The following is a 16,477-nucleotide window of genomic DNA, read 5'->3' on the forward strand; positions in this document are numbered from 1 at the left end:
TGTTAAATCTTCATATTCATTTATTTAGAAGTATTTCTCTCGTTTGTTACATATAAGCCCATTGTACAAGGAATATTTTATAGAGGTACATGTTTGTTTTTTTACATTTGACTCATGTTCATACGCCAATTTTCAGATGGGTATTTCAAACAAAAGAGATAGCTCCCTTTATAGCTTGAGCCAGTGTTCAAACTGCTTCATAATTTCCCCGCAAACATCATAGGTATAGCATCAACGGTTACATGACACACAGCCCACAACCTGTCAAATCACACATGTAACTACACCACCCGACCAATCAACGATGAGCCCAATAATCACATCATCAGGGAACTGTCAGCATAGTTTCCAATCATCCAAAACATCATGTCCATGCATACATAAGTATACTTTGTATATATGGTAAAAAATATAGAATTTGGAATAAATATCTAAGATCATTTTTAGAGTAAACTGTCAGACAATACTTGTTATATATTTCTCACAATACTGTATGTACACTTTGATTTGTACAGAAACATAAACTTTATTGTTAACCCCATGTGAATCAGATTTCACTTCTTTGGTGTTGAGCCAGTAATGAAACCTTATTACATCTGGGTCACACTGGATAAAACATACGGATGTGATTCTTTTTATAGACTTGATACACAGGCACGGAAGACCAGATTTACCAGAAATGTCCCTCAGCATCGATCCAAAATTACTTTTGCCGTCTGAAATTTGGGAAGCTACACAGACTTTTATGCAACCAATAAATAATGAGTAGCAGACCTATGATTCAGACTCTCTGCTCCTGTGTGAATACAGCCTTGTCTATATCTGCACCTGTGCTACTTTGTGACTATGACCTCCAATCTGATTTCTAACTCACTGCTGACTCAGTTTTTGTTGCCGAGTAGCAGAGTTGCCGCTTGTCAACAGGCAAGGCAGTAAAATGCTTGGGGCCCCTGGCCAGTAGGTGGCCCCAACAGAGGACTGACTAACTTTAAACCACATGTAGCAGTGGCTCAGAATGTGCAAATTTTACAATGACAGTAGAAAACCTCCCTAAGGGGGCCCCATCTGACAGTACTCAATGTTGTTGCAAGGCTACGCGTTCCAATATTCCTGTAAAAAATTCATTGTGTCACTTAAAGTTGCCATTGGTGTCAGATTATTTTTTAACATAATGGCGATGAATGATAGCTGGAGAGGCCCCCAGGGAATTTTGCTTAGTGCCCAAACAGACTCTAGAATCGCTACTGCTGGGTTGATGCAGCTCTAATTCAAGAGAGGTACTTTTGTTTGTTGATCTGTGTTCCTGCCAGTTTGTCGAGTCCTTTGTTATCACCCATATCAATAAAGTGTCTGGGAATTAGAGACTGCTGCTTCAGAATAGGTGGTCAAAACACCCACGCAACAGGAAGCTTAGAAATCAGCACCAAATACTATAGGCAAATCAACTTAAATATATCACCTTTTAAGGAGACTTAATACAAGCTGGAACATTGTTTAATGACAATAAAGACCTTTTCTTTTCTTTTATGTGATTTTTTTTATCAACTGGCACTGAGAAACACTTGTTTTAGGAGAGATTTCTGCTTTCTTTAAAGTCCCTATAAACTAAACTCACCTATAATTTGTATATTTACTTTATTTGAGTAGGAGCTGGAGCCGGCAGTGAAATTGGCAGGATGTCAGTCATTGGACCACATATTTGGCAGTTGTTAAAGTGAGTGGTATTCCCCTTGAAGTTTTTTTGTTCAGTAATCACAACGAAGCCCAGTCACCATTTAAAGAGACGGCATCAAATGTACACCAACAGGTCTGTTTATATTCCCACTGATGATGTCATCGGGGATGTCTTGCCATGAATTTGTAATTATAAATTCACAACAGGAAGCCTGTAGATTTTGTAAATCATGGTCCCATTTAGAGTAAAATATATATAAGCAGGATATTGGTAAATGGACTTGAGATTGTAAAGATTGTGTATTGATACCACAACGACTTGTTGAACAAGATAGAGACGTGCATGTCCACCCTGTCATCCTAATATGGTCCCAATGGGTTTAAAAAACAAAACAAACGCTACAGATTGCTACTGTCCGAATGCGAAGTTTGAGGTTTCAAAAACGACGCTGAAAAAAGAATAGGTGTAGTCAGGGTAGCTATGCATCTTCTTTTACAGTGTGTAGGTAAACAGCCAGAATAACTCAACCTTCGACAACAACTGAATTTCCCCCTGGGATTAATAAAGTATTTCTGATTCTGACCTCTGCTGCTTCCTTTTTTTTTGACCGTGCTTTGTTCTGAAATCTTCATATGGTTTTGAAGCTTTGCCCACAGGGGTAAACAAACTCCTCCCGTTGCCTTCATACAAATGAATAAATATCTCAACCTGCTGTACACTTTTGGGATTTCTGCTCTGGTCACTGAAGTAATGCTTTTCAGTTGTAAACATTTAATCACATCCGAAGCTTGATCCAAAGACATCTGGACTTGGTTGAGACAGCTTCAGTTCTCACATTGGAACATGTGACCCCCAACGACCCACTGACGACCGGGGTTTTCTTACATTTGTTATTTTATCTTTCATGCTGCGTTTTTGCAGATCTTGTGCAATATGGGTAATGCGCAGTATATGCTGCGTTGCCTTGCATTGGTAAGTTCCTTTCTGTCTATGTGTGGATGTTTGTCTTTTGTTTTTCTTTATTGATTGGAGTGGAAGCAGCTGAATGTTTGGCAGCACTTTGAGTCCAAGACAAATTTCCCCCAAGGGGACATTACAGTGTATCGTATCGTATTGTGTCAGCTGTTAACGACTCTAGGCCAACTAGGTCAATGAGTCAGCTAACGACTCTGATGTGAGTCATCCTTGATCTGTAGCACGCTAATAATCCACAGAGGTTTGCATTTAGAGCTCCGTCCACCAGTTATCTTAGAGGTGAAGAAGCCTTTCGGACGAGAGGTGAAAAGTCTTCCAGTTGCCTTTGGATCAAGCTTTGAACTCACCATGACCTGGATGACTGAGAACATACACAGACGTTTAATCACATCAGTACTTCTGTTTAAAGACACTTTAAGAATATGGGTGACGGTCTGATGAAGTAAGGGAGCACAATTCCTGAAACTTATCGCCCCTTTAAATGCCGGACGTACATTTGATTAAGGCTGGAGCATGGTCTCTCTCCCTCCGTATTTACTGACAGACAAATTAGTATTTCATTCATATTAATTCTTCAAGGACTTTAAAACCATAAACAAATGATTCCTTTCCCTTCTCACTTTCTTGTCTCTTTATCGTTTTTTGAACATGGAACATAAAGTTAGATCCTCACGATCAAGATGTTTTCTAAATGATTGAATATCTGCAGTCACAAACACAAGAGGAAGCAGAGTCATTTCTATGCCTGTTATATATTATCTGACAGTTTATGTCTTTGTTAGTCCCATAGCCCCATGCCAGTATAGTTACACTTGCTACATATTTATTGGAATGTATCACAGCCAGCCTGACATTCATTGTGCATTTTGTAGCAGTTGCATACACGATTGGAAACGAGCAGATGAACGAGACGTACGTCATATATGATCTGAGGGAGATGTCAATCAGGAGAATGGACAGTATTAGAACATACTGTTTGTGTAGTACTGTTATACAGCCAGTAGGGGGAGTAACTGTGTATCGACATGCAGCACTTGCTTCTCAACAATTTCAGAAGACTTTCTTTACTTTGGGCTTCTGGGGTGTGAAAACAATGTTTCTTATCAAGCTGAAAGATTTGAATCCTCAACTTATCAATTTGTTATTCTTATATATTTTACATTTGATAATTGCCAGTGCCCCGTTTAAAAAAATAAAATCATCCCTGTGGCAAAAATAATGCATTAAATTAAGTCAAGTATCGACTGAATGATGGGACATTGATTCGTAGTTCCACTGGTTATTCAATTTTTCCAATAAACACTTTTAGAGTTATATATATTCACCTCCTGGACACCAATAGATATATATATATATATTAGAGAGGATTATAATTCACTGTACACAATCACAATAAAAAAAGTGCAGTAGAAAATACAGTTTCTGTGTTTGTATATGATTATAATCTGTTAGAATAACATTCTACATATATTCTCAAAGAATGGTTTATGTCCAAATATGAAAAGAAAGATGAGGAGAAATTAAAAAAAAGGAATAATGTCATATTTTTTTTAATATATATTTCTATTTGAAAGGTAGATCATGTGCTTAGTAATTTTTTCTTGAAGAGCTTGTGGATGATGAAAGCAGCAGTTTGTCAGATTATCTCTTCGATCTGCCCATCCTTAGTTCGTCTTTAAATCCTCACCCTGTCCCCTTAGTAAAATCCTGTCACTCACATGTTGCCATGGCAATGCCTTAATATTAATCTGAGCCGCCCTCTTTTGTTGTCTGTCCACTGAGTGGTTGATGCAGCATATCCATAGACACCCAGACAAGGGCAGAGATGTGGAAGAAAGATTTCGGGTTTTTGTAGCTGGACAGTCGAGTCACAGAGGTTTGTTTTTTAAGTCGTAAACAGAGCACTTCCACTTCTTCTTCCATTAGTCAAAGAGAGTCTTTCCCCCCCTTATTTCGGTAGGCAGAGGGTCTTTGAATATGAGGCTTAACTGAACTGTAGCAGTAAACAGAGACGTCCTGGCTCAGAGGAGGTCTGTGGTAGACGAGGGTTCAGAGGATGCTTGGGTCTCAGTGTGGGCCTTCAGAAGGTCGACTATTTCTTTGTGGGAGGCTCCTTCTGCCACCGACAGTGCTGTCTGCCCGTTCTGGAGAGGGAGAAATAAACATATTCATGTTGAAAGCATTGCAGTGACTGTTGTTATCCTGATGGGGGCAGTGTTGTGTTATTCTCCAGTAATGGGACCCTCTACTTCTGCACTTTGATAAAGGTGCTAGTTTTATGCTGTAAACATCATTAGACGAGCTGTGATCTATATCTACATAGAAGTATGATTTTCATCTGTCACGTTTCAGTTCATCTTTATCTGATGGTTTGCTCCACAAATTACAAATCACAATGTGTAAAAAATATCATGATGACATCCATTGATAAGCCTCTTTGCATCGTTCAGAATAGCCCGTGTAATAAGCCGGCTTTAATAACAAACCGAGGGAGGATTATATTTAGGGAAAAGGGGGAAATGGGCAAATGTTGCAAAGTTAAAGAGACGTTTCAGTCAGAATACTTTTTGACACTTAAATATAAAAGAGTCATACAAATGCTGTAACCCCACGAACTAAAATAAACAGAGGTCGATCTAAAATAAGGTCTGATCAGAACTCTATAATGCTGTCACTACTCTCTCTCTCTCTCTCTCTCTCTCCCTAATGTCTCTCTATCCACTGTCCTATACCTACAATAAAGGTACAAAAAAAATCTTGTCTTTGTTTTACATTCAATTAAATATGGTTTTTAATGTTTTGAAAATCATTGCTTCAGTTTTTTGTTTGTTTAAAATTCTCACTATGTCACTAAGGCTTTTTTTAAAAAAAATCTGCACCTAATCCCAAAACAGAATAGTTTCCCCCTTTATCCAATTCTCAGCTCTGGAGCATTGACACAAAAACCATCCATGTCTGTTAAGGAACAGTCAGTAGGTCGACATTTTTAAAGCTTAAGCATGACATTTGAATTGATCTTATTACAAATTAAAGAAAAACTATTATTTGCAAAAAAAAAAAAAACTAGGGAATGAAGTGCGAAAAAGAGCCACAGGTCCAATTTGAACCAGCAGGGCCGCTCGCTTGGAGGACTATAGCCTCCGTGCACTAACCCCTACACTACCAGCGCCCAAAAGACAACGAGTTTAAAGTTTAAGCCAATTTTGAATTGTATACCAACAACATGTTTCAATAGAAGAAAAGCTGGGGAGAAAAAAGAAATAGAAACACCAGAAGGAACATCTCACAGTTAATGCTGTTACCTGGTAACGGGTTAGTAACATGACTGGATATAAAAAAAGCATCCCAGAGAGGCTAAGTCTTTCTCTAGTAAAGATGGAGTTGTTGTCTTTGTGCCTTTTTCAATCAAAAATGGGCTCTCAATGTTTTGCAAATCATCACATTCTGTTTTTATTCGTACATATAACCTCAACTTTTGAGGAAGTTGAGTTGAACCTGTAGATTTACCAATATTGTTTATATCATGATTATTGTCAATAATGTATTCGCAGACGTCTGTTATATTTGTAGCCGTCTCTTATAAGAACAAGAATACTTAAATTAATTATGTAACAGGTCATGCGTGTCATCAAAAATTCAAACACTAAATATATATTTGAAGCTAATCCCTCTAAAACACATTTTCCTGCCTCACTAAACTGGCAGTGCTCCATAGTGCTGCTTTTAACTCATTGCATCGTTCTCACAGCTTGTATTGATGTCTTTCTATTAATTTTTTGAAGGCTAGATTTTTTTTTATATCACTCGAGCAGACAAGGCTGCATACTCAATGAGTCCTCGTCTCCTGGGATTATTGCTGAAAAGTGTGAATACTCTGACTTTATTTTACATTTATTTTACAAACCGGCAAAACAATCTCCTTGACTTACTTTGACAGCACTTCACTTTAAATTGTTTGCCAGAGCTGCTTATTTCCTCAGATTGGAGACCATGCTGTCGTCCTCCAGTTCCACTAAATATAGTCTGCGCTCATGTGTTGTCATGGAGTCACACACCAAATGATGCACCAGACGCAGATGGTTGAGTTATATAGGATAATTGAAGGACCTGACTGAGTTGAATTATCTATGTTGTTCGGTCAAATCCGGCAGGTCTGTATTTGAAACAGGGTCATTATGTACATTTCTCTCTTACAGTGTTGTTCTTATAATAACACACATTTAATGTTATTGCAGTTTAGATTTGAAATGGAGCACCTAGCAACTTAATTAAGTCTTGGTTTAAATGGTAAATGGACTTCAGCTTTTCTATTCTTCAGACTACTCAAAGCACTTTTACACCACAGGTCACACCTGGGGGGCGGCTGTGGTAGAGTCGTTGCCTCTCAACCGGAAGGTCGAGGGTTCGATCCCCAGCTGCAAGACACTTAACCTCGAATTGCTCTCGCTGCTTCGGTGGCGGTGTATGAATGGGTTTAGTTACTTCTGATGGATGATACTACATAGCGATCACTACCATCAGTGTGTGAATGTGTAGGTGTGACATGCAGTGTAAAAGCGCTTTGAGTATTCAGAAGACTGGAAAAGCGCTACATAAGCTCAAGTCCATTTACCATTTACCATTACCTACACATTCATACACCAGCAACTAATCAGCGGGAGCAATTCGAGGTTAAGTGTCTTGCCCAACGACACATCGGACATATTGCTGCAGAAGTTGGGGATCAAACCCCCGACTATCCGTTTGAGAAGACGACCGACTCTACCAACTGAGCCACAGCCGCCGTTTAGAGGCCCTCCTACCGTTCCCCTTTATGCTCCCCCATGGAAGAGTTGGGGGCTGGTTCTTTCGGCTCATTCATCATTCTTTAGTTTCTTCTAATCTATCCGTTTATTTCTCATATTCTTTAGCTTGTTTGTTTGTTTTTCCTCCACACTGTAATCATTTATGTCCCAACTTACAATATAAAAAAAATAGTGCAATGTACGACATAGTAAAGTATATTTATAAGTGTATATTTTTCTGGTTCATTTTCTCATTGAGCAATCTATGTTGTCCATTTCATTCATTTTTTATTTTTCTTAATGCATGTTTTTGCTACATTACTGTGACCCCTGAATGTTGTGCACTTACAGTAAAATGAAGCACTTCCTAACTTCATTGAACGTTGTATAAAAACAATAAAGGCCTTTTATTCTTTTTTTTAGGTGATTTTTTATCAAGCAGGCAGTGATTGTGTTGTGTTCTTCAGGTATGCTTTATCGTATATTTTTATTCTGTTTCCTGGTTGTTTTTTTTTGCCGCAGTCCCGCTTTTTAACTCCCCTGTGGGAGAGGAGCGAGGGCAGTGCGGCTGCAGTCATTACAGCTGTGTTTGTGCGGGGGTAAGTGCCCTGGCAGGGCGAGGCATCGGCCTTGATATGGCAGTTCTTTGACTAGCCACCTCAGATTGCAGAGGGGAATGAACAATCTCGGAAAATCAATACTGTACTAGGTTGAAAAATCAATCCCCTGTGTGTGGGCACAGGCACCAGCTACTGTCTGGTTATAACCTTAGAGGACATGAAAGGCTGACCGCAGGGGCAGCACAATATCGGCTGACACATTCTGCAGCATTACCACTCATGTATTAGCATATAAGCAGGATATAACTAGCTGTTGATGCCTGGCAGCTCAGAAAACAGTTAACCCCCATGACAGAGACGCAAAGCAAGCCAAAGACAGCACAGACAGGAGGTCTCAGGTTTCTGTGGGAGTTAGAGGGAATCCCATTTAAAAGCAATGTCTCATTGAAAGAGGACACCTCTGTATTTCACCCTGTATTATATACACACAGGGTTTCAACCAAACACTGTATTGATTAAGTGGAAGTAGCCATTGTGATGATACCCATTAGAAGCCCCAAGTTTGACCAGTTGGTGCCATCTTAATATTTGGAACCAGCAGCAACTATACTTGGACAAAATGGGTAGAGAGGCTTTTACTTTGCTATCCTGGTTGACAGATCGAAGCAGAAGAGGCTAGTCCGTCACACGTTGCTAATGCACCCCCCACAGGTAGACCCTGCTCTACTGTGAATTTAATTCCAAATGCAAACAAAGTTGAAGTCATGAACATCGATCTGTATTGAAGAAGACACTAATAATTGCAACCGAACCAAAATGTTAACTAAGGAAATCAATATAATAATAAAGAAGCAGGACCATTTTCTCATCTATTTTTCTTACAATCTGACTCGTGGGTGGAGTTGCAGCCTGCCGGCTATAAGAAAGGATGCAGGTTCAAGGCTTTTTTTTTGTGCATCAGATGAACTTTAAAAACCACAGCTTAAGTCAAATCGTCATGTACATGTTTTATTATACACAGGCCTGTTAGTGAATATATTTAGTTTAGGTTGTGTTTATAAAACTTTGTAATATATTTTAAATGTCGCAGCACATTAAAGGACCTGAGCACCCAGAACTGTGTGCTAAAAGATAAGAGAATCCACAATGTTTATGCAAGTAAAGAAAGTACTGATCTGGCCATTGGTGAAACATAAAACAACTCTGTTTTATGTCGGGTTATTATTAAAAAGAGCGACCATTTCTAAAACTATAAAGTAGTTCATCTTAAAGAGATGGCATAGAAGATCTGAAAATATTAAATCCTGAAGGTGTTATGTGTCAGACTGAAGTCAGACATGTTTAACGAGGGTTAAAACATCTTTAGATCACTCACATAGACAGTGTTATATGAACTTTACAGTAAACAACTTTACCTTATCTTTGAGGCTGATGTCGCAGCGACCTGTCTCCAGCAGCAGACGAACAATGTGTATGTGTCCGTGTTCACTGGCACACATCAGGGCCGTGGATTCCTCCCGATCCTGAGCATTTACATCCGCGCCGCAGCTCAGGAGCAGCTTCACCATGGCAACGCGGCCGTGGCTCACCGCGAGCATGAGTGCCGTCTGGCCCGCCTAGGGAAAGAGTGCGAAATAGAGAGAATTAGAATTAAACATGGAGAGGGCAGGTGTGTGTGTGTGTGTGTGAGAGGGGGGGATTAAGGAATAATTGAAGAGAGAAGCAGGGTCGGGGATGAGCGAGGAAAAGAAGGATAGAGAAGCAAAGGTGATTACAGGGTATAAGCAAAGTCTAGAAGTAGTTCATTTTTACAAAGTTGTTGCACTAAGATACATTTCTAACACTGAGTTACTGAAGTGAAGAACTTTCAAAAAGAGTCCAGTTAAGGGTTACCATAACTTTTGCACGTGTTGTCTAAGTATAATACATTACTCCTTCCCATTAACAGCAGATCATAAGTGAATGAAACCCACTTGAAATCATCCATTGCTTTTAAAGCCCCACTTTGGGGCATTGAGAAGAGAACATATATATATAGATGGATGATGGATGGATGGATGGATGGATGGATGGATGGATGGATGGATGGATGGATGGAGGATGGATGGATGGATGGATGGAGGATGGATGGATGGATGGATGGATGGATGGATGGATGGATGGATGGATGGAGGATGGATGGATGGATGGATGGAGGATGGATGGATGGATGGATGGATGGAGGATGGATGGATGGATGGATGGATGGAGGATGGATGGATGGAGGATGGAGGATGGATGGATGGAGGATGGATGGATGGAGGATGGATGGATGGATGGATGGAGGATGGATGGATGAATGGATGGAGGATGGATGGATGGAGGATGGATGGATGGATGGATGGTGGATGGATGGATGGAGGATGGAGGATGGATGGATGGATGGATGGATGGATGGAGGATGGAGGATGGATGGATGGAGGATGGATGGATGGATGAATGGATGTAGGATGGATGGATGGATGGTGGATGGATGGTGGATGGATGGATGGTGGATGGAAGATGGATGGTGGATGGATGGATGGTGGATGGATGGTGGATGGAAGATGGATGGTGGATGGATGGATGGTGGATGGAAGATGGATGGTGGATGGATGGATGGTGGATGGATGGTGGATGGATGGATGGATGGTGGATGGATGGTGGATGGATGGATGGTGGATGGAAGATGGATGGTGGATGGATGGATGGTGGATGGATGGTGGATGGAAGATGGATGGTGGATGGATGGATGGATGGATGGATGGATGGAGGATGGAAGATGGATGGTGGATGGATGGATGGTGGATGGATGGTGGATGGAAGATGGATGGTGGATGGATGGATGGATGGTGGATGGATGGAGGATGGAAGATGGATGGTGGATGGATGGATGGATGGATGGATCATGGATGGATGGATGGATGGATGGATCATGGATGGATGGATGGATGGATGGATGGATGGAGGATGGATTGATGGATGGATGGATGGATGGTGGATGGATGGATGGATGGATGGATGGATGATGGATGGATGGATGGATGGATGATGGATGGATGATGGATGGATGGATGGATGGATGGATGGATGGTGGATGGAAGATGGATGGATGGAGGATAGATGGATGGAGGATGGATGGATGGTGGATGGATGGATGGATGGAGGATAGATGGATGGTGGATGGATGGATGGATGGATGATGGATGGATGGATGGATGGATGGTGGATGGATGGATGGATGGATGGAAGATGGATGGAGGATGGATGGATGATGGATGGATGGATGGATGGATGGATGATGGATGGATGATGGATGGATGGATGGATGGAACAAGGTGACTTGTCAATCACAGGTTTCCACACCAAATCATACCCTGCTTTATCGTCTACTTTTCTCAATATGGGACTAAAATGTAAAAAATAAACATCAAGCTGTAGTGAAGAAAACTTTCACCTAGCAACCAAGACCATAAACTCAAAAGTTAAAAGTTGTGTATACATTTTTGAGCTTGGCATTATCATACACAATCTTCAGACCTGTTACTGGTAAGTGTTCCTCGAGTCAGATCAGAACTTAGAAAATCTGCCCTTTTTCTTATTCTGCACTGGACTCTTGGAACAAGATTCAACATCTCCTTGAGGGCAATGCACTTTTACCTTTTGGACATTTTAAAAACCTGATTTTAAACCTCTGTTTGAAAGTGTTTTACATACAATAAGTGTTTTTTTTTATTATACTCACTGAGCTCACCTTATTATTTGAGTACTTTTAAGGTTTTTTTTTTACACTCTTGTATTTAATAATTCCTTTTAATTGTCTAAGTATCTTAGAAATCCCATGGTTTGTTGATTTTAGTGGCCTTGTAGACATCCGTCTTCTGGTTCTTTTCATGCTTTGTTGTCTGTCTGTAATTGTTGAGTTGCTACTCAATGATCTCTTCAGTAAAAATAAAGGTTTAATGAATGAATGAATGAAAAATCAACCAATTAAGAAGTAAGGGAATTGTCCTTTCTCTTCTTTTCTTCAGTCGTGTAACTTTCTATTCGTACATTATGTTTGGATTGGACTATAGATGGCTGTCAAGAATAAATAGCTGATGTCATGAAATAAACTGACCCACATGTAAAACATCTCTACCATGCCCTAATTTCCCTTGAGAAACGATATAAAATGTGCCTGATAACGTCCTTCACAACAACACAGCAAATTCTTCAGTAAATTCAGTGAAATTTACTAGTGAGTTTCAGTGTATTGTAAATTACCTGTCTGGAGCATGCATTGATGTCACCCAGTTTCAACAGCTGCTGTACCACCTCCAGATCGTCAGGGCTCTCAGCGGCCGTCAGAGCGGCGAGCATCACCGGAGTGTAGCCTGCCTTGTTCACATTATCTGTTTCACATAGTCCTGAACAAACAAACAAACACAACGTTCTACTGAGCCAAGGACAGCGTTTGTGCAATTCATGCAGGGATTTACCTCCTTTATTAAGCCACCTTGCTTAGTTACAACTTGTGTTCAGTATTTATGCATGTCCTCTCCTGCATTCTGTGCGGTTGCATGTGTTTGATTCTCACCAGTGTCGAGCAGAAGTTTGACCACGGGGAAGTTTGAGTGTGAAACGCTGTAGTGGAGGGCCATATTCCCATTGCCGTCCGTCAAGTTAACCACATACGGCAGGAGAGTAGGTGTGGTCAAGCCCACTTGACGCAGGTATAATCTGACTGTATCCGCCTGCGAGTCTTTCTGGCTGGAGACCTTGAACCACTCCTGGTAGAGCACCACTAAAACCTGACGCTACAGAGAGAGAAAGGAGAGGAGAGAAGGGTATAAATAAGCGAGGCAGCCATGGGCGGAATTTTTTTTATTGTCCCCTGAACTTCGTTTTTCACAGTTTGGCCTGTTTAGCAGCTTGCATTTTCAGCCTGAGGAATGGCACTGTGATCCACGTTATTGTACTTATGGAAGTCGAAGGGCTCCAACATAACATCGACAACAACTCTTGAGCTTAGTCCTGAAACAAAACATTTTGTTTCAAACTATTAATTTATAAAGTGAATAAAGGGCATCGTTGTGCCACTAGAAGGTACTGAAATACATACAAGACTGTAGATGACACAGCATGGTGGGCTGATTGACAGTCAACAATATTAAAAGGATGGATCTGATTTTTCAAAAGAAGGATGTTTGAGGTTCTTATTTACAGTCAGTATGTACAGTCTGCTGCACATATAGGAATAGAGTCATTGTACGGTTAAGAAATAAGAGCCCCAAAACAAAGGGCTGTCTGACAGTAAGGTCAAGAAACCAAATTTTCCCAACAGTGTACAATGATTTCTTTTCAATTGGCTCAAAATATTTTTTCTGGCTCGGCGATAGCTTAGCGGTTAGGTTGCGCGCCCCTTGTACACAGGTTGCAGTCCTCATCGCAGCGGCCATGGGTTGATATCTGACTTTGTGGCTTTGCTGCATGTCACCCCCCCCCGCCCCTACTCTCTCCTCCCAACATTTCCTCTCTCTCTTCAGCCGTCCCATCTAATAAAGGCCATAAAATTACTTTAAAAAAAAAAGATGTTTTCCTTCGACCATCCATAGCTGTACCATAGCTTCTGTGCCTGTACCTTTGCGGGCTTCTACAAACAGGTACTACTGTAGTTGAAACATTGACTATTGATAGGTTCCTTACACAAAGCCCACTTTAAAGAATCTGAACTATTTAACCTTTTGCACTCAAATCCTCTTTGATAAATAACAAGAAATCATTTTTTGACAGCTGTGAAGAGTTGAAACGACATCAAAAGAAATTCTTACCATTTCCTTATCTGGGGATGAAACCTCTTCCATGCGGTCTTTGACATAAACACAGGCGTCTAAGAAACCTTTGTCAACTTTCTCCCTGGAAAGAAAGAACACATCACGCAGTAAGAAGCAGACCCAATTCTGGATATCTTTTCGTTTGAGCCAAGAATATCTGAACAGAAAAGAGAGTATCTGGGAAGTAAGAAATTGAACCCAGAACACTTCACATCTGCTCTTTTCAACGTTTTCTTTGCTGCTTTGTTCGAGTTTATTGTGCAAAATAGCATGAAGTCTGCCTCGCATATGGTCAAGAGACGGCTACTTTACTTCTTGTTTAAGTTTTGTCTGGGGTGAAAAACAAAAGATAAAAGATGCCTGGCGGGCCTCTGCAGAATACACACGCATCAGTCAGCGGTCTGACACATTGATAGCACATGCAAACCTCGATGGTAACAGTTTACCCTGATTCACTGCCCAATAATATTCACAGAGCGCTCATCTGTCATGCATAGTCATACTGCAGCCCTCCAGCAGCAATAAGTCTGAGTGGATCACACTGTACTCCAGACATAACACACAAAACATGTACAAGCACACACACACACACACACTGGGATGATCAGGCAGGTGCTGAGTGATGGGTTAATATGAGTCCTGCCTCCTCTAAGACAGACCCATCCTCTGTCTGGCCCCCTGAGCCCCAGAGCTCCGTCCACACAGGTGAGACAGAAATGTGATCAGTCAGTGACACTGATGACAGCGCTGCCTCTTTTTTTTTTTTGCTTATTTTCCCAAACATCGAACACTTCAGGGGATCGAAATGCATCCGTGTGTTTGCCTGAGACCTCGAATAGATTAAGAGCAGCTTACACTGAGGTGTGTAGAAGCAAGCTGTGTGTGAAGCTCTCGCTGTACATTAAAGTATGTGTGTGGAAACAAACATGCTTTAAGTGCTTGTGTATGTGACAGAGGCTTACAGGGTTTGACCGCCGCTCGGAGTCTGTGCAAGGTATTAAGAGGTGAGCAAGGTTGTACAAAAGTGTACGCAGGTGGGGTTTAATTTGATGTGTGTGTGTGTGGGTGTGTGTGTGTGTGTGTGTGTGTGTAAGGCCCACTGTATATTAAAGTGTCATTCAGCACCTGTCAAGGAAAGAATGCAGGCTCAAGCAGATCACAAAACAAAGACCCCACTTGTGCTTTCTTGACATCACAAGAAGCCCGTTTTTCACATTCTTCTTTTCTCTTTATAAATTGAGCTAAAGGACTAAAGTCAAAAACATTTCATTTCCGATTATACAATTTCTTATCGGGGATCCAGGTTTGTCATTGGAACTGTTTTGCTATATAGAGTTTAGATCTTGAGGAACACTGGGTTTGGGTTTGTAGTAGAAATCTAAAGATTATTAATAGATGAAGCTTCACTGTCTCTCTCACCTCTCAGATGGGTCATCCAGGAGCTCCTGGCTCACATCTGGATCCAGCAGGCCTCTTTCACTCTCTTTCTCCACAGCCGCCGCCGCCGCTGCAGCACCTCCTCCCACGGCTGCGACCTCTGCACCCGTCTGCTGGGTCTCTGCTCCCTCCTCAGGCTTCTCCACCTGCTGAGGCTCCGTCTCCTTTTCCTTCTCTACCTCGGGCTCTGAGCTGTCTTCCTCCTCCACCTCCACCTCCACCTTTGACTTCTCATCTCCACTGGACTCTTCGCTGGATGTCGTCTCATAGCTGAAGGAGGACACAAACGAGGAGACATATGCAAAAATGTCAAAACATAGACATGCTGGGAGCGCTGTTAGCCTAGTTGTTAATGCCTGGCCCCTATGTACAGAGGTTATAGTCCTCCAAGCGGGCGGCCCAGGTTTGAATCCAAGCTGTGGCTCCTTTCCCACACGTCATTCCTCACTCTCTCTCTTTCCCTGATTTCTGACTCTATCCACTGTCCTGTCTCTACAATAAAGGCATAAATAACCCAAAATAAACCTTAAAAAAATAAAACAGACATCTATAGCATTTTAAATAAATGGTTAATGCATTCCCAAGCATGTCTCCAAAAATAATACAAGGACCAATACAGCTTAATCACATACTGTATCAATATAAACGCCAAGTATTAATCCTTAATATGATTTGATTTACGATGATTATTGAAGTAAAAATGTATTTTATACTTAAAAGAATGAAGATAGCTGGCACTAAATGTTGCTATAGGTATTTCTGTTAAGGTCAAAAGTTAAAAACCAAGATTGAGTCAACATAGTCTAACTTTCATTTAACTGTATTTTACTTGCAGAGGACTGCATAACTTTCTTGTACAATCAAAAATGCAGGTGCATAGAATATTTCAGGGAGGTTTGGTTGACAGATAAAATTGAGAACGAGATCAAGACTAAAAACCTGAAACTATTCGACAAATGAGAAGTTGACAAAGATTCTCTTTGGTGACATAATCTGAACTATCTCGATGTCTTGAATCACTATACATGACACAACATATTATATTGTGATAATATCACATTATCATCCCCACCCCTTGTGATGAATGACGAAAGGTGACAGAATTAAGTCAAAAGTACAAAAATAAACCCATCTCTAAAGGAGTCCTTGAAATTAAACAGCACAGGCAACATTTTGTCACTGATCAATGCAACCTGTTTCTTCCCTAAAAGT

At 40.8% G+C, this 16,477-nt stretch overlaps 1 protein-coding gene across 2 annotated transcripts in view; it reads right to left on the minus strand.

Moving 5' to 3' along the window:
• Positions 1-2: 2 nt before the first annotated feature.
• The window catches only part of kank4 (KN motif and ankyrin repeat domains 4), an 89,351-nt gene continuing 72,876 nt past the window's right edge, over positions 3-16,477 (minus strand). For both annotated transcript variants that reach the window (XM_065955653.1, XM_065955652.1), the window contains exons 5-10: positions 15,248-15,535; positions 13,826-13,910; positions 12,592-12,811; positions 12,279-12,421; positions 9,410-9,610; positions 3-4,794 (exon numbers count right to left, since the gene is read on the minus strand). In XM_065955653.1, the coding sequence (XP_065811725.1) occupies positions 4,672-4,794; positions 9,410-9,610; positions 12,279-12,421; positions 12,592-12,811; positions 13,826-13,910; positions 15,248-15,535 (1,060 nt within the window). In that variant the 3' untranslated portion in view covers positions 3-4,671. The remainder of the gene's footprint in view (positions 4,795-9,409; positions 9,611-12,278; positions 12,422-12,591; positions 12,812-13,825; positions 13,911-15,247; positions 15,536-16,477) is intronic.

Source organism: Labrus bergylta, chromosome 6 (assembly GCF_963930695.1).
Source record: "Labrus bergylta chromosome 6, fLabBer1.1, whole genome shotgun sequence".
Lineage (NCBI taxonomy): Eukaryota > Metazoa > Chordata > Actinopteri > Labriformes > Labridae > Labrus > Labrus bergylta.